General features: G+C 37.9%; 1 protein-coding gene across 1 annotated transcript in view; it reads left to right on the forward strand.

Moving 5' to 3' along the window:
• Positions 1-26,710, forward strand: part of MYO5A (myosin VA) — a 187,369-nt gene that overhangs the window by 79,629 nt on the left and 81,030 nt on the right. Inside the window, exons 6-14 of the mRNA XM_060005954.1 lie at positions 1,367-1,510; positions 3,796-3,877; positions 4,519-4,626; positions 6,790-6,896; positions 18,216-18,481; positions 19,110-19,191; positions 22,513-22,653; positions 24,878-25,003; positions 26,303-26,386. Coding sequence (XP_059861937.1) covers positions 1,367-1,510; positions 3,796-3,877; positions 4,519-4,626; positions 6,790-6,896; positions 18,216-18,481; positions 19,110-19,191; positions 22,513-22,653; positions 24,878-25,003; positions 26,303-26,386 — 1,140 coding nt within the window. The remainder of the gene's footprint in view (positions 1-1,366; positions 1,511-3,795; positions 3,878-4,518; positions 4,627-6,789; positions 6,897-18,215; positions 18,482-19,109; positions 19,192-22,512; positions 22,654-24,877; positions 25,004-26,302; positions 26,387-26,710) is intronic.

Below are 26,710 nucleotides of genomic sequence, written 5' to 3' on the forward strand. Positions count from 1 at the left end.
CTGGGAAAATAGCTTCCAACTATTCTTTCAATCTATAATGTTAATCTGAAAGTTAGCAGTGTTCTGATTGCCAAAACAGAATAGGGTAATACATGTCTTATATTTCAGAGAGTGAAAATACGTTTTCTTTGATTGATCAGAGAATCTAATGTGTTGACTTTTATGGCTCTGTTACTACTGTTTTCATCACTTGTGTTTGTATTGCTTTTTTTTTTTTTTTTTGTATTGCTTTCTTAATGCTCCAGAGCATTTTCATATCTTTCTCTCTGCTGTGGTTTCAATATACTAATCCTAATAGTCACAGGCTTTGTGCAGTGAAAGATATTAATTGTATGAATAGTCACAGGCTTTGTGCAGTGAAAGATATTAATTGTATGAAATTAAGCATTTAATTTATGCAGTATGTTAACACTTGCTTTTCTAACTACAGCATGTTTTTTGCTTTGCTTTGAAAGAAAAATTTATAGATGCATGTTACCTAAATCAGAAAGCAGTGCATATTCAATTTAAATTTTTAGGATTATATGAAAAATTTAGCAGAAAGTTACATTCTCTGCATTCTTTAGCAGATGTCTTGCAAGTTAGATACAACTATCAAAATCCAAAGCCAAATTTTACTGTCTCTGGTTTCTGAAAATGGCTTTGAATTAAGTGGGTAATTACCAACACTCCACTAATAAGCAGTCCAGCTGGGCCTACTGGCTAAAGAGACCCTGAACACCAAAGCAATATTTCCAGGAAAATATTAATTAGTTAAATAACAGGGTTTGGTTTCTTGAAAAACTTAGTCTGTTTTATGTAAATAAGCTGGTTAAGACAAATTAATATTTTCCTGGAAATATTGCTTTGGTGTTCAGGGTCTCTTTAGCCAGTAGGCTAAAGACCTAGAGAGGCTAGAGACCCTGAACACCAAAGCAATATTTCCAGGAAAATATTAATTTGTCTTAACCAGCTTATTTACATAAAACAGACTAAGTTTTTCAAGAAACCAAACCCTGTTATTTAACTAAGAGGGCATGTGCCTAGGCAGCCCCTGGTCCCATCCGTTCTTTTCCTTTGTTGACATGAATGAGTATGTTCCATACCACAAATGGTGGATGAAGACCTCCCAGGCACTGGGCTCGAGTCTGCTGTTTCTGAAAATAATTTGTGCGAGAATAACAAGGCCGATACGGACTATTAGTGTATACCTGTGTGGTTGTGCAGTGAGCAAAGCATACAGTTGTGCCTGCAGGGGCAAAACTGGTTCTGTTTTTAAAAGAATCAATTTTAAAGGGTTGTGTTCTTTCTCTCCCTGAACAAATCTGTAAATGTCAGGGCATGAATTGCACTTCTAAAACCTTATTGTTTTCCCTTTGTCTCTTAGTCAATCGGAAATGCTAAGACAACCAGGAATGATAATAGCAGCCGTTTTGGGAAGTACATTGAGATTGGTTTTGATAAGAGACATCGAATCATTGGTGCCAATATGAGAACTTACCTTTTAGAGAAATCCAGAGTGGTGTTCCAGGTAAGCCGGGCAGGTATACATATAGATTGCCATAAAATTCCGGAGCTCGTGTTTGTTGGTGTGCATTTTATTCCCAGATGTTCTTGAGCATGTTATGACAATATTACTGCAAACCACACTTGGACTGGAACATGTAAAACAGTGCCTATCAGAGGGTACCCCTTAGACTAATAGTTTTTGGGACTGGGCACTGATTTAGGTTTAATGGTTTTGACTGTTTCCTCCAAATGCTTGTAGGAAAAGCTTAGTTAAGAAGAGGCACTATTAGTTTAGTCTCGTCTGTCACATTTCCCAGTTGATAGGGAAGACATTGGTCTATGCTTCAGTGAGTTACAGTTTAAACTCAGTTCAAGAAAAAAATAATTATCCTTGTCTTCTTCCTTCCTTCTTCTCTCAGAATGTGATACTGTTTAGATAGAATAATGAGGGTTAAAAGATCTTCACAACTCAGTTGTGAACTACTGTCAGAGAACACACTCAAGTGTATGGATCAGTGCCAGACTTGCATTTGCACATATGCACTTACTCCTTTTCGGGGGGCGGGGATCTCAGTTCCCCAACGAGGACTAAACCCAGGCCACGGCAGTGAAAGCCCAGAATCCTCACCAGGGAACTTACTCCTTTTTTATTTGTAAATGGGAAGTACTACACATTACAGCACTGGCAGGTGTGCATTTACATGTTTATAGGTATACTCAGGGAATGTGGACTCATCATTGGAAAACTCCCCATATAGGACTCCTGGTGACCCACTGCATGCTGAGATGGGGTTCCTGTAGTCCCTTAACTAGATGCTCACCATACTGAGGTTCAAATAGCCCTGGCACCGCCATGTAGCAGAGTCTACAATTTCCATTGCACAAGTGTCTTAAGGCTTTGAAACTGTCTGGGACATACTGAGAGTCATGAGTTTGGGCAGCCTAGAGCTACCCTGGCTTTGACTTTGGGGGTGTGGCTGATTTGTGGCTACCTAAATGTAATACCTGATTTGTATAGCGAAGGAATAGTCACCCTCCTCCATTGTTCTAATATCTAGATACATGCAGAGCTGTGTTACTGTGCTCACATGTATACTTGAATAGGTCCAAAAAAAAATGTTTAGTAGCCAGAGGAAACAGTGGGGGAAATATATGTAGATCTAAGAGAAGATTGAGTCTAAATAGTACAGATTTGATTGATAGGTAGACGATTAAAGGGAAAATGGGTTTGGTGACCAGAGGCTAGTAGTGCTTAAGACAGAATGTTAAGGCCTAATCCTTATTGTCTTGCCTAGAAACATTGAAGCAATTCTAGCTGTTCCCCAACCCACAGGGCTATATAATATTGTGGGTGTTTGGTTATATCAAAGTGAGTCAAACAGTCAGAAAGCGCATACTTGATATTGTCCTTCGTGTACAAAGATGACCAAAGCACTTCTGCAGATCCCCCTGATTTTCTAGTTGTCTGTGTACTGAAACCCCTGACCTCTTGCCTATTCATGCTTGTGGTCATTGGTATATTGTTAATTTGTTTAGTGTATTCTGTGCACTAAACACAGAAAACTAAGTTTTCTTTACCAGACACCAGCCCCTGTTGGGCATCAAACCTGACCTTGGCCTTACTTGCTCTATTCTTCAGTTAACTGAATACACTGCAGAATTCAAGGATATGACAATAGAGTATAATAATATTGTATAAACAATATGATTACAAACTGTATTTTTAAAGTATATATGTGGAAAAAGACTGTCAGAAAATAGTAAGAAATGATCTTAGCATTGTACATGATTTATTTTCTATTTAAAAAATTTTTAATTTATTTTTAAATATATAAACTGAAATGATATGGATGATGTAGTGCATTTGTGGATTTCTTACAAACAGCTACAGTAGATATGGCAAAAATAGGATTTTTTTTTTTCTAGTCAAAAGTCTTAGGAAGACCATGAATCTAAGAAAATACTGTGAGAAAATATTGAGTGTTGCAGGGAAAAAAATAAAAAGGTTTTAGCTTCCCCCAGAGGCACTGATCTCTTATGACAGTGCCATAGAGCAGCAAGCTGTTCAGTAGTTCAAAAAGCATTACTATCAGGTATATTATTTTGAATGTGACCAACAGGTACACACTCACACAGATGCACATAGCTAATAAATCACAAGGTTTAATAATCATAGATATGTATTAGGAAATTTGGGAGAGGACAGTTTATTTCATCAAATGAGATAATTAAATTTTTATTTTTATGATTGAATTTTCTGGGTTTTAGATTAAAATGCTGTAATTGAAAACTCGTCTTTTTTCAAAGGCAGAAGAGGAGAGAAACTATCATATCTTCTATCAGCTTTGTGCCTCAGCAAAGTTACCTGAATTTAAAATGCTGCGATTAGGTATGAATATGGCACTAGATTTATTGTGCTGGTATTGTCTTATGTTAATTTCTGAGTTCACAAATTTACTTCTTAAAAAGGAAATTATCTCATACTGAAATATTTATGGATGAAATGATAAGAGGCCTACAGTTGGCTTCAAGATAACTCATGGGATGAGGAAGTGGTGAGTGGCTGTATAAATGGAACAAGATTGGCCTTGAGTTGATACTTGTTTAAGATGAGTGATGAGTACACAAGGGCTCATTATACTAGTTTCTGTACTTTTGTATATGTTTGAAATTTGCCTTGATTAAAAGGAAAAAAAATGTAAAGGAGTTTACGTGGTGGAAATCTATGAGGTTCCATAGGTGGAACTCTATGAAGAAGGGAGTAGTGTTTGAAGAAATTATCCTAGCCTGTAGATTGGAATAAAACCTTTAGGAAAGGACTATTCATTTCACAAATTCTACAAACATTTCACTCCATTATTTAATTTTGAGTCTTGTATTAAAATATAACTAAAAACACAGGAAGTCGAATTTCAGACTCTATACACTTAATTGTGCTTTCACTGCCTCTAATTCAGAGTGGACATAAGGGTAGAAGTCAAGACCTTTTCATAGACTGCATATCTTTCAAAAAATTTTCCTTAATTGCAGGAGACGCAAATAACTTTCATTACACGAAGCAAGGTGGCAGTCCTGTGATTGAAGGAGTAGATGATGCCAAGGAGATGGCACAAACCAGGCAGGCCTGCACTTTGCTAGGTATGTAATTTTATTCTTGAATTTTTAGAAGCAATAGCTTTTTGACTCGAGCAACCTTTGATTGGAATATTGGCTTAGCTTCATATTAAGTAGTGAGAATTGTTGAGAAATTTAACATTCATTTTTGGTGTTTTGTTTTTAATTTATTTTTAGATTCTTTATAAAACACAGTTGGACAGCAAATAAGTAAAGTGTTCTTTTGGAGGTGATGGGGACTGTACTGAAATTAGGTTATGGTTGCACAACTCTGTAAATTTACTAAAAACCATTGAATTGCATATTTAAAATGGATAAATTTTATGGTATGCAAATTATTCCTCAGTAAAGCTATTTAAAACATACATTCGGGGGCTTCCCTGGTGGCGCAGTGGTTAAGAATCCGCCTGTCAATGCTGGGGACACAGGTTCGAGCCTTGGGCTGGAAAGATCCCACATGCCACGGAGCAACTAAGCCCATGCGCCACAACTACTGAGCCCGCGTGCTGCAACTACTGAAGCCCACACACCTAGAGCCCGTGCTCCGCAACAAGAGAAGCCACCATAATGAGAAGCCCGCACACCGCAACGAAGAGTAGCCCCCGCTCGCCACAACTAGAGAAAGCCCATGCGCAGCAACAAAGACCCAGTGCAGCCAAAAATAAAATAAATAAAATAAATTTATTAAAAAAACATACATTGAGGGCATCAGGGGATGTGGGACTGTTTACTTAAATTTTTACAAAATCTGAAAGCTAGAGCCAAATGAAGTCGGTTTCTATACAGAAACTCATGTTTTATAGGATTTTTTTGTGTTTGTTTTTTCGATTTGGGTGTCTTTTGTGGCCTGGAAATGTGGTTGAGCTGGCTTGGTGACAAAATACTGTATTACATGTAGTTTATTCTGTTTCTGAAATAGCTCATGTCACTGTCTTGTTTCTGGATTAAAAAAAATATTGGATCTATATATAAATAAATTGACCTTTAGAAATGTACTTATATAACTTTTAGTGTTGAATTATTTATTTAAAAGCTTCAGAATATGAATAATTCTAAAGTCATATATTGGTACTTTGAGGAGTAACCTGAGGTGAGTTAATTTAATTTAAAAGCATTGCTAATCAGAGTATGGTCCAGGACCACTATGGAGCTTGCAGAAATTTAGAATCTCAGACCCTGTCTCAGACCTACTAAACCAGACTCTGCATTTTAACCAGATCCATTGGTGATTCATATGCGTATTATAGTTTGAGAAACACTGCTTTACTTCCGGGGCTAACTCTGTTTGTAAATAGAAAATTGCAAATTTGAAAAAGCCATAATTCAGGAGATGGCAGAAACATTCCTTGTAAGATGAACTGTCAGTTACTCTGTATATAGTTACATATTTGGAAATCATTTTACTATTTTTACTCGAATATAATTTATTATGTAATATTCTGGAAAAACCTTACCTTACTGAAAAATGAAGCCCAAGCTGGTAAAATACCAAGGGCTGTCCGGCTTTCTCATCCTGCCTGATCCTTCAGGTCCTGCTCTAATGCTGTGTTTAGATACTCGCTCATCAGGCTGGGGTGCAACACCAGCCTGAGCACTTCTAATCTTGGGGTCTCCTTGACTTATAGTTGGTCTGTAGTTAGAAGAAGTAATTAAATAATCTGACTTAAAACAGCCTTATTGGGCTACAACTTGCATTTGGAGTAAAGATAAATAGAAAAGGTAATAATGTTTATGAGATACTTAAATTCAGTGTGTGACAATGATAGTGATAGTTTATTTAGCACCTACCATGTGTCACATAGTGTGTTAAGTTTACTATGTGCATTTTCTTATTTAATGTTTACACACTCCCTTTGAGATAGTCCCTATTGTCCCTGTATCTCAAATGAGAAAACAGAAGGATAGAAGGGTGAAGTTACCTGCCAATGTGAGATGGCAGGTCAGGAGCAGAGCCAGGCCTCAAGCTGAGGTCTGTCTCATTCCACAGCCCATGCTCTCAACCATAATGCTAAAGCGCATTATGTGTTAATGTCAACAAAGATGAAAGTGTTGTTAACTATGACACATTATAATGTGTACAACATCTGGCATTATTCAAGGGTTAAAGATGGGCTTAAAATTGTGTGCTATAATTGTTTAGTTCCTGTTCTGAAATTGATCACTTGTTCATTTACTCTGCTGTTTCAGGAATTAGTGAATCTTATCAGATGGGAATTTTCCGAATACTTGCTGGCATCCTTCACTTAGGCAATGTTGGATTTATGTCTCGAGATTCAGACAGCTGCACAATCCCTGTAAGTTCAGAGCAAGCATCCTGTGATGACAGTTGATTTATATTTTAGTTTTGTTGATTCTTTATGGAAACAATGTGTTTGAAGTCTCTCTATTAACTAACATTAGTAACTATCAGAGAGGTAATTATTAGACAGATACACTATGCAGAGTAGAATCTTGAATTGTAAACAAAGAAAAGTGGATTCAGATCTCTGGTGCACAGTGATTGGGGTGGGGGGCGCGGAGGGAGGGGAGGAGAGAACTTGGATATATGTCTGAGCCATATAAACAGCAGTGGGAAATATTAGATGTAAAAGTTGGATTGGTGAGACTAGAGAGAAGGGCTCATTTGGCCCATGGCTCACATAGCAGAATTGGTAGGTTCATTTGTCTCCTCAGCTGTGGAAATGTAATATGGTTTAAAAGTTACTGAAGAAACTGTTAAAAGTGGTTACTCCTGGGAAGAAGAATTAGAAGGCTGGGGAGATAGGGCGTCTTCACTATGATTTATATATTCTTCCGCACATAGTGATAACTACACACTGAGAATTAAAATTCAGTTCATTTGTTTAAACTGTAACAAAACCTGACAGTCTCAGATTGTTCTCATTGGGCATTTGTGATTTGTGGTATTTTCTGATCACCAGCATCAAAGATCACACACATACACACACTCACACTTACACACACGTACATATACAGTATATATTTATTAGGTATTTTTAACTTTATTAAAATGGAGGCAGTTTTAATATAATTCTTTTTCCATCCTGCTTCCTCAAGGAGTATAATAGGAAACAATTTTGAGATTTATGTTTCACTCTTAGGACACCCAAGTTGATATTTGCAAATCTACATGTAGATTAATTCATGTGACTTAAATTTGGGTAAATTAGACTTTAGTTTTGAAATACGTGTTTCAGTGTCTCTGCCTGGGTTCAATCCCAACTTTACTACTTACTCTCTATGTTTTGGGATGCTTAGCTTTTCTGAACTTCAGTTTGCTTATCTGTAAAATGAAAGAGACTTTCTTTTCTAGCAGTTTTGGACTGGTTGCTCTGATTGAGCTTCATGCTGGATAAATTATATTTTAAAATATTTTTGATAAATACATAAGAACTTCTCAGAGGCCATAAACTGAGTGAAAACAGGAACTCAGAGAATGAAGCAGAACTCTGAAACTAAGACTCACTTGGAGGGCGTTTGCTGAACCCAGTGACGTTGAGCTTCGGTTTTCATAACCAAATGGGGTGCAGAAGACAAAAAAAAAAAACAAAGCCTAGGACTCGTATAAACAGGGGAACAGGAAGGAAAACTTCTGGCTAAAGCTGAGACCCTAAATGAGGAATTTGCTCACCACACTCTCCAAGAGTACAAAGAAAAAGCAAGTCTCAAAGCTAAGTGGAGGGGGAAAACATAGTTCCCTAAAAATTTATAACAATAAACTGACCCTCACACATACTTCCCAGTCTGATTTCATAGTTCCTGGATGGTCCTCAAAAGCCACATACACAAAACTTAGTTTAAATTGGGCCTGGATTGGTAGTGCCCTGGATGCCTGACAGAAGCAAACGCAAATCCACCTTCAATCCAGGACTCAACAGAGTCCCAGGAGAAAAGTTACAAGAAATATTGGCTCACAGTCAAAAATCTCAAATCCCATGATAAAACAAAGTAGAGCTAGGTGAAACAACAGAGAGCAGCGTCAAACCTACTAATAATGCTGAAAGAAATTAACAGCATATTTGACACAACTGAGTAGGGAAGTGATGAGCTGGAAGACAGAAGTGAAGAAATGGTGCAAAATGCAACATGGGCCCCAAGCTGGAACCCTTAACAATAGTTAAAAGAGATGAAGGATGGAGTAATAAAATCTAATTTTAATATAATGAGAATTTCTAAGGGAGAGAAAGAAGAGAATGAGGCAGACATAATGTTTGAAGAGGTAATTACTAACAAATTTCAGAACTTGTGAAAATGACACTACACCACAGATTTGGAAAGGCCAAAAAATCCCAGTTAGGATAAATAAAAAGAAATCCACACCTAGGCACACCGTAATGCTACCACAGGCGAAGAGAAAAATCTTAAAACAGGAGAGAAATAAGACATACTACTCTTGAAGTAGCAATTAAACTGATAGCTCACTTCCCAACTGCAGTAATAGGAGCCAGAAAACAGGGGACTATCATCAGTGTTCTAGAGTAAATAACTACTAACTTAGAACTGTATATCCAGTAAAGATACCTTTCTACAATGAGGAAAAAAACAGAGGTGTTTTCAGACAAATAGAAACTTGTGAGAATTTGTCACCAATAGGCCCTCACTAAAGGAAATATTAAAAGACATAGTTTAGGCAGAAGGAAAGGGATCCAGATACAAGATCTAAAATTCCAGAAGAAATGGTGAATCAATAAACTAGTAAAGGGCTTCCCTGGTGGCGCAGTGGTTGGGAATCTGCCTGCCAATGCAGGGGACACAGGTTTGAGCCCTGGTCCGGGAAGATCCCACATGCCACGGAGCAGCTAGGCCCATGAGCCACAACTACTGAAGCCCGTGCACCTAGAGCCCATGCTTTGCAACGGGAGAGGCCACCACAATGAGAGGCCCACGCACTGTGGCAGGGAGTGGCCTCGGCTCGCCACAACTGGAGAGGGCCCACACATAGCAGCGAAGACCCAATGCAGCCATAAATAAATAAAATGTTTTTAAAAATAAATAAACTAGTAAAGTATGGGCAAATGTAGATAAAATTTGATTAATTAAAAGAATAATAATAATGACTAGTGTATTGGGCCACAAAATACTTATTCAGTACAGAGGGAAAGGTAGTGGAGAAACCTGGCAGATACTCCCTTAACCAAGCAACCAGTCAGCATCACATGAGTTCTGATGCAGCACCCTGAGGAGGGTGCCACATCACTTCTCTAGCATTCCGGCCAAAAAGGCATGGCCCAAATCCGAGGCAACATAATACAGACCCAAACTGAGAGACATACTATTCTTCTAAAATGTCAAGTTCTCAAAAGACAAAAAAAAAGAGTGAAGAGCTATTCAAATTAAAGGTGATTAATGAAACAAGATGACTAAATTCAATGTATAAACCTAGATTGGATCCTGGACCACAGAAATGTGGCCCCCCCCCCAAGCCCGCCCTCACAGGACATTATTAGGTCAATCAGCAAAATTTGAATTAGATCTGCAGGCTAGGTAATAGGGTTGTATCATTGCTAATTTCCTGATTTTACTCACTATACTATAGTTTTATAAGATAATGTCTTTGGATTTTAGGAAATGAACAGTGAAATATTTAGAACCAAAAGGGCATCATGTTTGTAACATGCTCTCAAAAGGTTCTGAAAAAATAACATGTATGTATATGTACGTGAAAGAGTGAGAAAGAGAATGATGCAAGCAAACTCGGTAAAATATTAACATTTAGGGAATCTGGGTGAAGGGAATTCTTAGTACTCTTCTTGCAACTTTTCTGTTAGTCTGAAATTAGTTCAAAATAAAAAGTTTAAAAAAAATAAAGTGAATCACCAGCCCCTCCTTCCCCCCAAAAAGATGGAACTAAAGTACTGGATAACAAAGCTTATAGATTAGGATGGAGTGTTTGGAGTTTGTGTTAGTTAAGTACACTAAGTTAACAAATGTAACTTAATGCTTCTATCATAAAAATAGAAACAGAAGGTAAACCTTTCGAACTAGCAGAGAGAAAAATTAACTGAAAAAAATAATCCAAACATAGCAAGAGAGGTAGAGAAAATTTTAGAAAAGGTGGGACAAGTAAAGGCACAAAAGAAGGTAGAAATAATTACAAATGAACCAATGTTTCAGCTAATAGGGATTGTCAGACTGGTTTTAGAATTCAGGTATGTACTTTTGAAAGACGCATTCCTAAAACATAAAGGTACAGATAGTTCGAAAGTAAAAGGTTTAGAAAACACACACCATAATAGCTAGAAAAAAACTGGCAGACCTGTATTAATACTGGATAAAAAAGACTTTGAGGCCAAAAGCAATACTGGAGGTAGAGTCACTATGTATTTTTATTTTGAATTTTATTTATTTATTTATACAGCAGGTTCTTATTAGTCATCCATTTTATACATATCAGTGTATACATGTCAATCCCAATCTCCCAATTCATCACACACACACACACACACACACACACACACACACACACACCTGCCACTTTGCCCGCTTGGTGTCCATACATTTGTTCTCTGCATCTGTGTCTCAATTTCTGCCTTGCATACTGGTTCATCTGGTACCATTTATCTAGGTTCCACATATATGCGTTAATATATGACATTTGTTTTTCTCTTTCTGACTTACTTCACTCTGTATGACAGTCTCTAGATCCATCCACGTCTCTACAAATGACCCAATTTCGTTCTTTTTTATGGCTGAGTAATATTCCATTGTATATATGTACCACATCTTCTTCATCCATTCATCTGTCGATGGGCATTTAGGTTGCTTCCATGTCCTGGCTATTGTAAATAGTGCTGCAATGAACATTGGGGTACATGTGTCTTTTTGAATTATGGTTTTCTCAGGGTGTATGCCCAGTAGTGGGATTGCTGGGTCATTCTATTTTTAGTTTTTTAAGGAACCTCCATACTGTTCTCCATTGTAGCTGTATCAATTTACATTCCCACCAACAGTACAAGAGGGTTCCCTTTTCTCAACACCCTCTCCAGCATTTGTTTTTTGTAGATTTTCTGATGATGCCCATTCTAACTGGTGTGAGGTGATACCTCATTGTAGATTTGATTTGCATTTCTCTAATAATTAGTGATGTTGAGCAGCTTTTCATGTGCTTCTTGGCCATCTGTTTGTCTTCTTTGGAGAAATGTCTATTTAGGTCTTCTGCCCACTTTTGGATTGGGTTGTTTATTTTTTTAATATTGAGCTGTGTGAGCTCTTTATATATTTTGGAGATTAATCCTTTCTCCGTTGATTTGTTTGCAAATATTTTCTTCCATTCTGAGGGTTGTCTTTTGGTCTTGTTTGTAGTTTCCTTTGCTGTGCAAAAACTTTTAAGTTTCATTAGGTCCCATTTGTTTATTTTTGTTTTTATTTCCATTACTCTAGGAGGTGGACCAAAAAAGATCTTGCTGTGATTTATGTCAAAGAGTGTTCTTCCTATGTTTTCCTCTAAGAGTTTATAGTGTCAGGTCTTACATTTAGGTCTCTAATCCATTTTGAGTTTATTTTTGTGTATGGGGTCAGGGAGTGTTCTAATATCATTCTTTTACATGTAGCTGTCCAGTTCTCCCAGCACCACTTATTGAAGAGGCTGTCTTTTCTCCATTGTATATCCTTGCCTCCTTTGTCATAGATTAGTTGACCATAGATGCGTGGGTTTATCTCTGGGCTTTCTATCCTGTTCCATTGATCTATATTTCTGTTTTTGTGCCAGTACTATATTATCTTGATTACTGTAGCTTTGTAGTATAGTCTGAAGTCTGGGAGCCTTATTCCTCCAGCTCTGTTTTTTTCCCTCAAGACTGCTTTGGCTATTCGGGGTCTTTTGTGTCTCCATACAAATTTTAAGATTTTTTGTTCTAGTTCTGTAAAAAATGCCATTGGTAATTTGATGGGGATTACACTGAATCTGTAGATCGCTTTGGGTAGTATAGTCATTTTCACAGTGTTGATTCTTCCAATCCAAGAACACGGTATATCTCTCCATCTGTTGGTATCATCTTTAATTTCTTTCATCAGTGTCGTATAATTTTCTGCATACAGGTCTTTTGCCTCCCTAGGTAGGTTTATTCCTAGGTATTCTATTCTTTTTGTTAAAAATGGAAGTGTTTCCTTAATTTCTCTTTCAGATTTTTCATCATTAGTATATAGGAATGCAAGAGATTTCTGTGCATTAATTTTGTATCCTGCAACTTTACCAAATTCATTGATTAGCTATAGTAGTTTTCTGGTGGCATCTTTTTCTCTACCTATAGTATCATGTCATCTGCAATCAGTGACAGTGTTACTTCTTCTTTTCCAATTTGTATTCCTTTTATTTATTTCTCTTCTCTGATTGCTGTGGCTAGGACTTCCAAAGCTATGTTGAATAATAGTGGTGAGAGTGGACATCCTTGTCTTGTTCCTGATCTGAGAGGAAATGGTTTCAGTTTTTCACCATAGAGAATGATGTTTGCTGTGTGTTTGTTCTATATGGCCTTTATTATGTTGAGGTAGGTTCCCCCTATACCTACTTTCTGGAGAGTTTTTATCATAAATGGGTGTTGAATTTTGTCAAAAGCTTTTTCTGCATCTGTTGAGATGATCATGTTTTTAGTTTTCAATTTGTTAATATGGTGTATCACATTGATTGATTTCTGTACATTGAAGAGTCCTTGAATCCCTGGGATAAATCCCACTTGATCATGGTGTATGATCCTTTTAATGTGTTGTTGGGTTCTGTTTGCTAGTATTTTGTTGAGGATTTTTGCATCTATATTCATCAGTGATATTGGTCTGTAATTTCCTTTTTTTTATATAGTATCTTTGTCTGCTTTTGGTATCAGGGTGATGGTGGTCTCATAGAATGAGTTTGGGAGTGTTCCTTCCTCTGCAACTTTTTGGAAGAGTTTGAAAAGGATGAGTTTTAGCTCTTCTCTGAATGTTTGATAGAATACACCTGTGAAGCCATCTGGTCCTGGACTTTGTTGGAAGATTTTTAATCACAGTTTCCATTTCATTACTTGTGATTGGTCTGTTCATATTTTCTATTTCTTCCTGGTTCAGTCTTGGAAGGTTATAACTCTGTCAGAATTTGTCTGTTTATTCTAGGTTGTCCATTTTATTGGCATAGAGTTGCTTGTAGTAGTCTCTTAGGATGCTTTGTATCTCTGTGGTGTCTGTTGTAACTTCTCCTTTTTCATTTCTAATTTTAATGATTTGAGTCCTCTCCCTCTTTTTCTTGATGAGTCTGGCTAATGGTTTATCGATTTGGTTTATCTTCTCAAAGAACCAGTTTTTAGTTTTATTGATCTTTGCTATTTTCTTTGTTTCTATTTCATTTATTTCTGCTCTGATATTTATGATTTCTTTCCTTCTAATAACTTTGGGTTTTGTTTGTTCTTCTTTCTCTAGTTCCTTTAGGTGCAAGGTTAGATTGTTTATTTGAGATGTTTGTTGTTTCTTGAGGTAGGATTGTATTGCTATAAACTCCCCTCTTAGAACTGCTTTTGCTGCATTCCATAGGTTTTGGATCGTCATGTTTTCATTGTCATTTGTCTCTAGGTAGTTTTTGATTTCCTCTTTGATTTCTTCAGTGATCTCTTAGTTATTTAGTAAAGTATTGTTTAGCCTCCACGTGTTTGTGTTTTTGATGTTTTTTTCCCTGTAATTGATTTCTAATCTCATAGCGTTGTGGCCAGAAAAGATGCTTGATATGATTTCAGTTTTCTTAAATTTACTTAGGCTTGACTTGTGACCCAAGATGTGATCAATCCTGGAGAATATTCTGTGCACACTTGAGAAGAAAGTGTAATCTGCTGGTTTTGGATGGAATGTCCTATAAATATCAATTAAATCTATCTGGTCTATTGTGTCATTTAAAGCTTCTGTTTCCTTATTAATTTTTGGTCGGGATGATCTGTCCATTGGTGTAAGTGAGGTGTTAAAGTCCCCCACTATTATTGTGTTACTGTCAATTTCCTCTTTTATAGCTGTTAGCAGTTGCCTTATGTATTGAGGTGCTCCTATGTTGGGTGCATATATATTTATAATTGTTATATCTTCTTCTTGGATTGATCCCTTGATCATTATGTAGTGTCCTTCCTTGTCTCTGGTAACATTCTTTATTTTAAAGTCTGTTTTATCTGATATAAGTATTGCTACTCCAGCTTTCTTTTGATTTCCGTTTGCATGGAATATCTTTTTCCATCCCCTAACTTTCAGTCTGTATGTGTCCCTAGGTCTGAAGTGGGTCTCTTGTAGACAGCATATATATGGGTCTTGTTTTTGTATTCATTCAGCAAGCCTCTGTCTTTTGGTTGGAGCATTTAATCCATTCACTTTTAAGGTAATTATCGATATGTATGTTCCTATTACCATTTTCTTAATTGTTTTGGGTTTGTTTTTGTAGGTCCTTTTCTTCTCTTGTGTTTCCCACTTAGAGAAGTTCCTTTAGCATTTGTTGTAGAGGTGGTTTCGTAGTTGCTGAATTCTCTTACCTTTTGTTTGTCTGTAAAGCTTTTGATTTCTCCATCGAATCTGAATGAGATCCTTGCCGGGTAGTCATCTTGGTTGTAGTTTCTTCCGTTTCATCACTTTAAATATGTCATGCCACTCCCTTCTGGCTTGTAGAGTTTCTGCTGAGTTTCTGAACTCCTTATGGGAGTTCCCTTGTATGTTATTTGTTGTTTTTCCCTTGCTGCTTTCAATAATTTTTCTTTGTTTTTAATTTTTGCCAATTTGGTTACTATGTGTCTAGGCATGTTTCTCCTTGGGTTTATCCTGTATGGGACTCTCTGTGCTTCCTGGACTTGGGTGGCTATTTCCTTTCCCATGTTAGGGAAGTTTTCGACTATAATCTCTTCAAATATTTTCTCGGGTTCTTGCTCTCTCTCTTCCCCTTTTGGGACCCCTGTAATGCGAATGTTGTTGCGTTTAATGTTGTCCCAGAGGTCTCTTAGGCTGTCTTTATTTCTTTTCATTCTTTTCTCTTGATTCTGTTCTGCAACAGTGAATTCCACCATTCTGTCTTCCAGGTCACTTATCTGTTCTTCTGCCTCAGTTATTCTGCTATTGATTCCTTCTAATGTAGTTTTCAATTCAGTTATTGTATTGTTCATCTCTGTTTATTTGTTCTTTAATTCTTCTAGGTCTTTGTTAACCACTTCTTGCATCTTCTCGATCTTTGCCTCCATTCTTTTTCCGAGGTCCTGGATCATCTTCACTATCATTATTTTTTTATATATTTTATAACATCTTTGTTAGAGTATAATTGCTTTACAATGGTGTGTCAGTTTCTGCTTTATAACAAAACGAATCAGTTATACATATACATATGTCCCCATATCTCTTCCCTCTTGCATCTCCCTCCCTCCCACCCTCGCTATCCCACCCCTCTAGGTGGTCACAGAGCACCGAGATGATCTCCCTGTGCTATGCGGCTGCTTCCCACTAGCTATCTACCTTACGTTTGGTAGTGTATATATGTCCATGACTCTCTCTCGCTTTGTCACAGCTTACCCTTCCCCCTCCCTGTATCCTCAAGTCCATTCTCTAGTAGCTCTGCATCTTTATTCCCGTCTTGCCCCTAGGTTCTTCTGACCATTTTCTTTTTTTTTTTTTTTTAGATTCCATGTGTATGTGTTGGCATACGGTATTTGTTTTTCTCTTTCTGACTTACTTCACTCTGTATGAGAGTCTCTAGGTCCATCCACCTCACTACAAATAACTCAGTTTCGTTCCTTTTTATGGCTGAGTAATATTCCATTTTGTATATATGCCACATCCCCACGTAGCCCAGGGAGATCAGCTCGGTGCTTTGTGACCACCTAGAGGGGTGGAATAGGGAGAGTGAGAGGGAGGGAGACGCAAGAGGGAAGAGATTTGGGCACATATGTATATGTATAACAGATTCACTTTGATATAAAGCAGAAACTGACACACCATTGTAAAGCAATTATACTCCAATAAAGATGTTAAAAAAAAAAGACAAATCCATCATAGTGGGATATTACTGACCTCTCTAAATTACTGATAGGTAAAGAAGTCCAAAAATTAGTTAAGTTATAGAAAATTTGAACAAAACAGTTAACAACGTTGATCTAATAGAATGTTTAGAGAGTGCTGATCCGCTTCTAAATGGTGTCACACCATTCATGTATATGAATGAATGAAATAAGCTGCTTATTTAAGGGAGTTGATCCATGTTGTTGGTAATGGTGGTGATTTGTATCTGAAGTGATTACTTGGGAGGAGGGGAGATGAAAGAAGGAAGGGACCGCTTCAGTGGGAAGGGTCAGGGGATGAGGCTGTCAGGAGACCCAGGTTCTAATGGCAATTCTGACATAAACTTGTTGTGTGATATTTTTTTAAAAATATTTATTTATTTATTTGGCTGTGCCGGGTCTTAGTTGTGGCATGCGGGATCTGTACTTGCGGCATGCGAACTCTTAGTTGCCACATGTGGGGTCTAGTTCCCTGACAAAGGATCAAACCTGAGCCTCCTGCATTGGGAGCGTCGAGCCTTAGCCACTGGACCACCAGGGAAATCCGTGGTTGTGTGATTTTCAACAAACTATTCTCTTGGATCTTATTTCCTCATTTGTAAAGTAGAGATAAGAGTGTTCACCCTACCTATTCCCCAGGAATGTTATCAGATGCAGTTGAAACGTGTGAGTGAAGATGTTGAAAAATATAATGCACGAACATGGGTTAAATTAAACAAGTATTTATTGAATGCCTACTCATGCAAAGCCTGTGGAAGACAGCTGTAGGGGATACAGGGATCCCTGTAGGTGATACAGGGATCCCTGTAGGTGATACAGGGGATGCTTAGATTAGAGATTCTAGTCTAAGAAGTCACACAAATAACCATCAGGTTAACTGTTTATAACCCTTCAGTACCCCCCCATGGGCCCCCATTGCTCTTAGCGGAAAGACCAGCCATAGTATAGCCTCTGGCTTCATCTCATATATTTTCTCCCTCACTCAGCTTCAATCCCTCACATCTCTGGTTTCCCTCCCACCACACGACTTCTCTACCAGATGTCCCCTCAGCTTGGAAGACCCTTTCACTGAGTTAACACCTTCTCATCCTTCAGATCTCAACTCCATTTCTCAAGGCCCTGTCTCCTGCCTCCCTCAATAGGGCATTCTCCTTTCACATGGCATCTTAGTATAGTGTCCTCCTTTGTAGTAATTTTAATTTTAGGGAGCAATCATTTAGTTAACACCTATTTCCCCTGGTGACTCTAAGTTCTAGGAGGACAGGGTACATGTCTGTTTTTGTTTGCTGGCATATAATAGATGCTCAGTAAACATTTGTGGGCAAACTGACTCATTTTCTGACTGACTGACTGACTGACTGACTGAATGTGGCTGAAGAGAGATCCAAACAAGTACTCTCAGGAAACAAAGGAAGAGGTAATTTTAAAATGAGCCCTAGAAGAGATTACAAAATGCTGCCTAGATGCTGGTTTGATGGGTGATTGTGATTATCATTGATCAGCTTCAGGTGATCTTAGTGTTTGTTATAACAAAGAAGTTGTGGGGTTTTAATTGTTCCCTCTTCGTTAGTATTTTTTAGTAAATTTTTGCTTAATTGATCTGGTCCTAGGAAATAACCCATTCTCTTTTGGCAGCCCAGGCATGAACCTCTCAGCATCTTCTGTGACCTCATGGCTGTGGACTTTGAGGAGATGTGTCACTGGCTCTGTCATCGGAAGCTGGCTACTGCCGCGGAGACATACATCAAGCCCATCTCCAAGCTGCAGGCCACGAATGCCCGCGATGCACTGGCCAAGCACATCTATGCCAAGCTCTTTAACTGGATTGTAGATCATGTCAATCAGGTTCTCCATTCTGCTGTCAAACAGCACTCTTTTATCGGCGTGCTGGACATTTATGGGTAAGTGTGTTTGGCTTAGTGGTCTGAGCGTTTCTTTCTAGAGACTATCTAGTAACTCTAAGTGGGTATTTGATTATGTTGCCTACTGGTGAGGAGAAGGGAAAATTAGAAGAGAATTTTTAAAAGTCTAATTTCATTTGCTAGTTTGCCTTCTCTGGGTACCTTTCTTTAATGTTAAAACCCTTCCTGTACATTTGCGCTATACGATGCCTTTTTCATTATCTGGTTCAGTTTTTCAAAAGAGTGTATGAAATTTCTATTCCCCGTTCCTTTCTATGTGTATATAGACACTGTGCATCTGTGACCTGACAAGAGCAATGGCTTTATCGTAATTCTGATCGTTCCCTACTTGAGGATGAATATGCCGTCCAAAGCATATACTGTTAGACACGTCCATAGGCTGCAGCCTTTAAAAAATCTCTCTGCCGCCTGGCTGATGCTTATCTGCTGGGTACATATTTCATGTTACTGAGTTAAAAACCCTTATTTATCTTCACTGATGTGGAAAGAAAGTTTCACAATGTTGAGGAATTTCCTATTTCTTTCTTTCTGATTTGCACATTTTGAATATTTTTTAAAGTTATTTCTTCCTTTTTCTCCTCTTCCCATATTATTTTTGGTTTTACAGATTTGAAACATTTGAGATAAATAGTTTTGAACAGTTCTGCATAAATTATGCAAATGAAAAACTACAGCAGCAATTCAATATGGTAAGAATTTTCTTGCTTGAATAATATTCTACCAAAAATTATTCTCTCGAATTCCTAGTATGTGTTTAAAGTTTGGTTCCAGAAATGAAGTTGTGAATTACAATTATTATCTATGGTTTAAAACAGCTAAACTGCTGAGGAATTTAGGATTAGTAAATGCTGCAACCTTGGAAAGATGTTTATGGTCCAGATTGGATTCAAGGTCATCCTTGGATTGCTGTCTGAGAATAGTGAAAACTTGGTCCAAATAAATTGAGAGAGGGAAGCCGAAAGTGTGTTAAGTAGCAATATAGGGGGTGTAAAACTTTGATCCCAGGGATATCCTTCGGTTCGTCGTTCCTGAGGCTAACTATATGTGGAGTTATGACTGTCTTAACTCTTACTTGCTGTATTAGCAAGAGGTCAGAACAAGAAAGCCAGGACATATTCTCTTTTCTATATATATATATATATATATCAATAAATCAATAGATAATGTTTCAAATGAATAAATAAAAAAATAGCTGGTAAGCATATTCTTTAGAGGTAAATATCAGAAGAAATAGCTGAGGGAGTTAAAAATGGTCACTTCCAGGGAGTGAGACTGGGGTGGGGGAGGGATAGGACAAAGGATTGTTGCTCATCATCATAAAACCTTTAAACTATTTCATTTTCAAAAAATATTGCATGTACTTTGAAAAAAACTTGGACCACCTTTATTTAGCAAATTAAGCTACTTAGTACAGTGAAATAATGTAGAGGTGATCTTAAAATCTTAGGCTTATGACTGTCTCTACAAGAATATGACTGGTGTATTTTGCATCTCTGCATAAGGAACATTAATAAAAACCTATCAGAGACTAAATTGAGCTTTATTTTTTCTCAAGGTTTTCCTGAGTTTCTTAATATTTTAATCAGTGGCACAACCTTCTGTTCTTTCCCAGTATATTTTGGCACAAGGTGACTAGAAGAAAAGGAACCAGTGCCAGCCTTATTAAGGACTGGCTAATTTGTTTATTTCTCAAGGACCTCATATCTCTGCATGTGTGTTTCTGACTCTCTCCTTTCTCTTTCCCTCTTTCTGTCTCTATCCATCTGTTTCTCCTCTCTTTCTCTCTCTCTCACACACACACACACACTTACACACACACACACACACACACACACACACACACACACGCACTGCATCCTAGCCTCTCTCTGCACAACTGCTCCACTCCCTCTTATCAGATGGCATATATTTTTCTTCTGTTCTGTATATATTTTGTCAAGGTTTCTGCTTCCTCACTCACCTCACACTTCCTGTGAACCAAGCAGTGGTTGGAATGCTCCCATCCTCTTAACTTGTTTAACTCTCATTCATCTTGACTTCTTTCAGCATCAGCTTCCACTGTTAATTGCCTGTTTCCTAGTTTTTATACCCGAGAAACAGAATTTGATTAACCCAGTTCATTCGTTCATCAGAGATCTCTGGCACTTGACTAGCTGTGACTAGGAGCATGGGGTCTCACAGTAAAGAATTTGGTGCTTAGGGCTGCTCCCTCAGCAGGGGCTGTGGGTAGGGCAGTGGGCAGGAGAAACGTGGTGATTGGCAGGTTTAGTGCTTGGAGGCATTACCTTATCCACCAAGGATCTCTTGCCATATTGAACCTCATGCCCACCTGTCATTTTGGCAATTGAGAATCGAAAATTTTTGAGGCGCCATGGATTTTGCCAAACGAAACGTAGAGACTTGTATGAGAAACAGGCTCTAAAGTTTGGAGCAGTGTTTTTGTTGTCAATGTGGAAACTGCACTGCATGTAAATTAATGAATTTAAAAAAAGATAGGGCTCATTGTTTTGGAAATTATTGGTACCATCAGACAGGGCATCTTGCTGACACATGGTGCCCTATTTGCCTTCTCATTAATCAACAGAAGAAATTTGCTTTCTAATTAACATGACATAAATATTCATATGGATGACAGGTTTGGTTGTCGTTGTTTTTTTTAACTAAAGCTTTTGCAGCTGGTTAGACTATAAATGCTGTAAATGAGCCAAGAGCAGTATTATAATAAGTGTAGAATAAAGTGGAAAAGTTCCAGATGCGTGAGGAGAGTAAAGCATCAGAAATCTTGGTAACCCCTAAGTTTCATGGGGTTTTGGGTTCTAGGAAATATATGTTGTCTGGTAATAGCCACAGAGGGCTTATCTTCCCAGAAAAGTTGCAAGATGTGTGAGATGAACCAAGGTGACAAAGGAGACAAGAAAGAAAGCAGAACCCTCCAAGAACAAATGAGTAGAGGTCATTAGCATCTGTAGAGACTAGAATTTATGGGTTGGCTTCATTGGCTCTGCAGCTTGAAGCAGGAGCTGCAGCAGTGGTTGGATTGCCCTTCCCTCCTGGACCAACTTAACTACCTTTCACTGAAGAACTCAGATCACACAGCCCTTCCTCAAGGAAGCCTTCCCTCGCCACCCTGTATCCAAACTGGATAAGGACTCCTGCTCTCATAGCTCGCCATTATTTTCCTCTGGAACATTATTACAGTTTGTGATTATATTTCTTGTGAATACTTGATTTCTGTTTCTCCCACTAGTCTTCAAAGTCCATGAGGGCAGAGCCCATGTCTATTTTGCTAATGGTATGCAGTGACTGGCCTAGGATAGGCAGTCAATACATATTTCTGCTAAATGCTTCAGCCATTGCTTCTCAATGGAGATGAGAAGCATTTAGCAGAAATAGCAATGGATTCATAGTGGTTGCAGCTGCTTGCAGATTTGGGTGTAGAAGCCAGAAAAGTGAGCCGTAGATTCCCTGACTGTGGAGGATAATCAAGGCAGACACAAAAGACCAACTGTTAATCTAATTCTGAGACACATGAACTTCAACACCACGGTCCCTTAAGAGAATTACTTTGTTATGCTGTAAGCATCACCCAGAATGTTTCAGTAGTCTGGAGGGCATCCTCTCTGCATAGTTGTTCAAGGCCAGCTAAGGCATTTCTGTGCCCATGTGGTCAGCAACACTGTGCAATAATTTAAGGGACCAAAAAGTATATAGTGCAGTTTGGGATGTATATCAAAAAATCAAAAAGACTGCCATATTTATCAGCTATTTAAGTATTCACATACTTAGATTTTCTTGTTTGCCGAAAATCCTATATTGCGGAGGCTTTGCTGTCTGTGGTTTATATTTGCTTTCTCATTTTGTTCTCTGCATGTAAATCATGCTTCTCCAAGATGGTTGCTAGAAGCCATTGACTATCTCAAATTATGTTGGTGTCCTTTTATAAATGTTTCTTGACTAACATTATTTATGACAATGATGCAGTAATGCCAGCTTTTTCTTTTTCATTTCAGCATGTCTTCAAATTAGAACAAGAGGAATATATGAAAGAACAAATTCCATGGACACTCATAGATTTTTATGATAATCAGCCTTGCATTAATCTTATAGAATCTAAACTGGGCATTCTAGATTTGCTGGATGAGGAATGCAGGGTAAGTATGATCTTCTGATGTACTTAGTATATGAAAATTGATACATCAAGGTCAAATGGTAAATGGGTTTAAGCAGAGATTCACTAGTACACCATGAGGTGCCATGGTGGCAACAAGTGGAGGTCACCCTAACTTGCATTCTGAAGGGTCACTAGACCCAAAGAGTTCAAAATACGTTTGAAACCAGGAGAATCTCCCTTCTCATTGGCATTAGATACAACTACTACCAATTTTAGCCACTTTTGTTATTGATATGCTTATATTTGGTACTTTCTGTTCAGTGGTATGGTATAGTTAAAGAAATGCAAGAAATTGTACAAAAGGCATTTTGAATAACAGTTCTAAATATCCATAATTTTAAAATTGACTAGTTGTTCTTTAGTACTGATATATATGGTGGAGAGGGAGTTTTAGCTTTAATATTTGAAGATGCAGCATGTGGAAAGTATATCAGATCCCCAGCTTTACTGCTAACTGAGTTATCCTAGACAAATAACCTATCCTCTCTCTTAGTTGCTCTTTAATTTATATGCCATAAATTACCACTTAACGTAGGTTGATCCTCTTAAGCATCCAGATTTCCTGCAACATTAAGAATGCAAAGACAAATACTGTATCTTTTCATGTATATGTAGAATCTAAAAAATAAAACAAACAAATGAATGTAAGAAAACAAAAAGAGCCTCACAGATACTAGAGAACAAACTAGTGGTTACCATTGCGAAGATGGTTGGGGGAAGGGCAAGATAGGTGAAGGCAGGATTAAGAGGAACAAACTACTAGCTATAAGATAAATAAGAGATACAAGGATGTTATGTACAGCACAGGCAATATAGCCAATATTTTATAATAACTTCACATGGAGTATAATCTATAAAAATATTGAATCACTATATTGTACTGAAACTAATATAATATTATATGTCAACTGTACTTCAGTAAACAAAAAGAATGCATGTAAAGGTGCTCAACCTTGCTTGAAATTAAATAAAGTGTAAATCAAAACAAAAATGGGATACTGCTTTTTACCTATCAAATGAGTTTAAATTTGATAATACCAAATTGATATTTTTTTAACGACTTTTTTTTTTTTGCGGTATGCGGGCCTCTCACTGTTGTGGCCTCTCCCGTTGCGGAGCACAGGCTCCGGAAGCGCAGGCTCAGCGGCCATGGCTCATGGGCCCAGCTGCTCCGTGGCATGTGGGATCCTCCCGGACCGGGGCACAAACCCGTGTTCCCTGCATCGGCAGGTGGACTCTCAAGCACTGTGCCACCAGGGAAGCCCCTTAACGATGTTTTTGATGTGGACCATTTTTAAAGTCTTTATTGAATTTGTTACAGTATTGCTTCTGTTTTATGTTTTGATTTTTTGGCCACAAGGCATGTGGGATCTTAGCTCCCCAGCCAGGGATCAAACCCGCACCCCCTACGTTAGAAGGCAAAGTCTCAACCACTGGACCCCCAGGGAAGTCCACCAGATTGACATTTATTGCATATATACTCTTGATGAAGGGCATGAGTTAGTACAGCATATTTTTGAGGAAATTTGACAATATTTGTGAAGATTTTAAATACACATACCTTTTGACCCAGCCGTGGAACTGCTGAGAATTTACCGTATGAATATGCTTACAAAAGTATTCAAGCTTTTTGTGTAAAAGGAGCCATTGTGGCAGTTTTCATAATAACAAAAAATCAGTATCAACCTAGTGGCCATAAATACAAGAATGCTATTGTTAAGAAGAAAAAAAAATGCAAGGAGTTTATAGAATAATCCTATTTGTGTCCATGCCTTTAAAGACAGAAAGATAAAGAAATTGGTGGAAATGGTGAGAGGAGACTATTCTCTATTTTATACCTTTCTGAATTATATAAATGGCCCACTGTGTGCAAATGTTATTTTTATTTAACAAATTTCTAAAAATACATGATAGTCATGATATTTCATCTTTCATCTGTGAGGCTTTTGTTGCTTTAAAAGCATATCGAATATTTATTTGATGACCTCTGGTATAGGCAGGTTGAGTTGCTGAAGGTCTCAGTCATAGCTTTTCATTAGTCATTGGTTTGGGGCCTCTAAGAGAGAAATGTGGAAGGAATGAGTTCCTAAACTGGATGTAAAAGTTGTTAGGAAAGCCAAAACATGGTCTCTTGGTTGATGCATCAGAAGCGTCTCATAACAATTTTCACCTTGTTTTCTCTCTTTTTTTTCCCCTGAATGTAGATGCCTAAAGGCACAGATGACACTTGGGCCCAAAAATTGTACAACACACATTTGAACAAATGTGCGCTCTTTGAGAAGCCCCGTCTATCAAACAAAGCTTTCATCATCCAGCATTTTGCTGACAAAGTAAGGAAGTTTTATTATCTCTTTTCTTTTTGAATACTTAAGCTCAAAGAGGAAAAAAAATCAATAGTCAATAGATAGCATTTTTTTCTTTGCTGAGCTTGCATTCGTTAGCTCCGTTTAGGAAAAGTAAGCTTAAGTGTTGGCTTATTGGTTCTCTCTTTCTTTAACCTAAATGGGATTATATTAAGAAATAAATACATGTTTACAGTCCTCTATCTGTAATTCTGAAATCCAAGAAACTCTGAAATCCATGTCTTTTCATAATTCATTTAGTGCCTAAGCCTGATTTTTGACCTGAACTAACATGAGGTTATTTATAGTCTTTATTTATCCCAGTTAGGCTGGATATTTATATATTTCAATGTAGAAATGTTAATATGTTTGATTACAGATTGCTGCCTCAGATTCTGCTAAAAGATTCTGGGTTCTGAAACCCAACGGTTTCAGAATAGAAACTGTGGGCGTGTGTCACCCTCTGTGATTGATTCAGTGGGTCCCTACTAATGAGGCATGCAGACTTGCTGCTTCACAGGTTCTGTAGTCTACTCAGAAAATCTGGAGCTATGACACTAGTTTATATTTCCAGGAGGTTGTGGGGTGGCCTTCTGGTAAGCTCCCCATGGTCCCCTTTAGGAACCCTTTAGGAGGGTTTTCCGAGTCTGTCCTGCTCCTAGCTGGAGACCTTGGAATGGCTTCAGGGCCGCCTAACGGTTTTGTGGTACAGGCTGGGGACTCTGAGTGGTAGATGGCTGACGTCTTCTAGAAGCAGGGAGAGTCCATTCTCATGTAGTTCTACTTACCGGATCATATAGCGTTTACCCAGCCTCCATCTACATCCATCGTCGCCACTTCAACTTTCTGCCAGACAGCCATTTGTTCCTTCTGACCCTCTCTCCAGCTTTTATCTCTTCTCTCCCAGAGGAGACTTACCCCTGCGGGATGGTGAGCTAGGTTTGAAGGAAATACAGTGGGTCAGCCTTGGAGGAGCTCTCTTTGGCCTGCATGAGAGAAGAGAACAGCTTCTTATGAGTCTGCTTACCCAGGAACTGGGATGATCTTAGATCACAGTTAATCAGCACTGCCACTCTTCCCTAGGAAAAACAATATTTGGGGAGTTTTACTCTAGAGTTAACATGCTTCTTACTAAGAATGGTACTAGTTTCTTAGAATAAAACTAATGATAACACTTCACTGAGAGCCCATCACATAGCCTGAGCCTAATAAATATTTTTGTTGTTGATGACAATCATATCTATTCAAAAGTTTATTAGCTAAGGAGATTTTCCCATGTGTTTTCAGGTGGAATACCAGTGTGAAGGCTTTCTGGAAAAGAATAAAGACACTGTTTTTGAAGAACAAATTAAAGTTCTTAAATCAAGCAAGGTAACCATGTATAGGCTTTCTCCAATCAGGATATATTCATTAAAATGTTTCTTATTTAAGCATTAGCTTTTTAACAGTAATAATAATTGTTCTAACAAAATCAGCTTTACTGTTAGTTTTCTATTTATCAATACATGTGTCAGGTCCTGTTTTTAAATGCCTTACAGGTGTTAACCCACCTAATCCTATGATGAGGTGATATTATCATTACTCCCATTTTACAGATGAGGGAACTGAGGCAGGGAAACTTCATAGCTACTAAGTTTTCAAGCCAAATTATTGATAAAACCCAGGCTGTTGAGCTCAGAGTCTGCACTCTTAACC

The sequence above is a fragment of the Delphinus delphis genome, chromosome 2 (assembly GCF_949987515.2).
Source record: "Delphinus delphis chromosome 2, mDelDel1.2, whole genome shotgun sequence".
Lineage (NCBI taxonomy): Eukaryota > Metazoa > Chordata > Mammalia > Artiodactyla > Delphinidae > Delphinus > Delphinus delphis.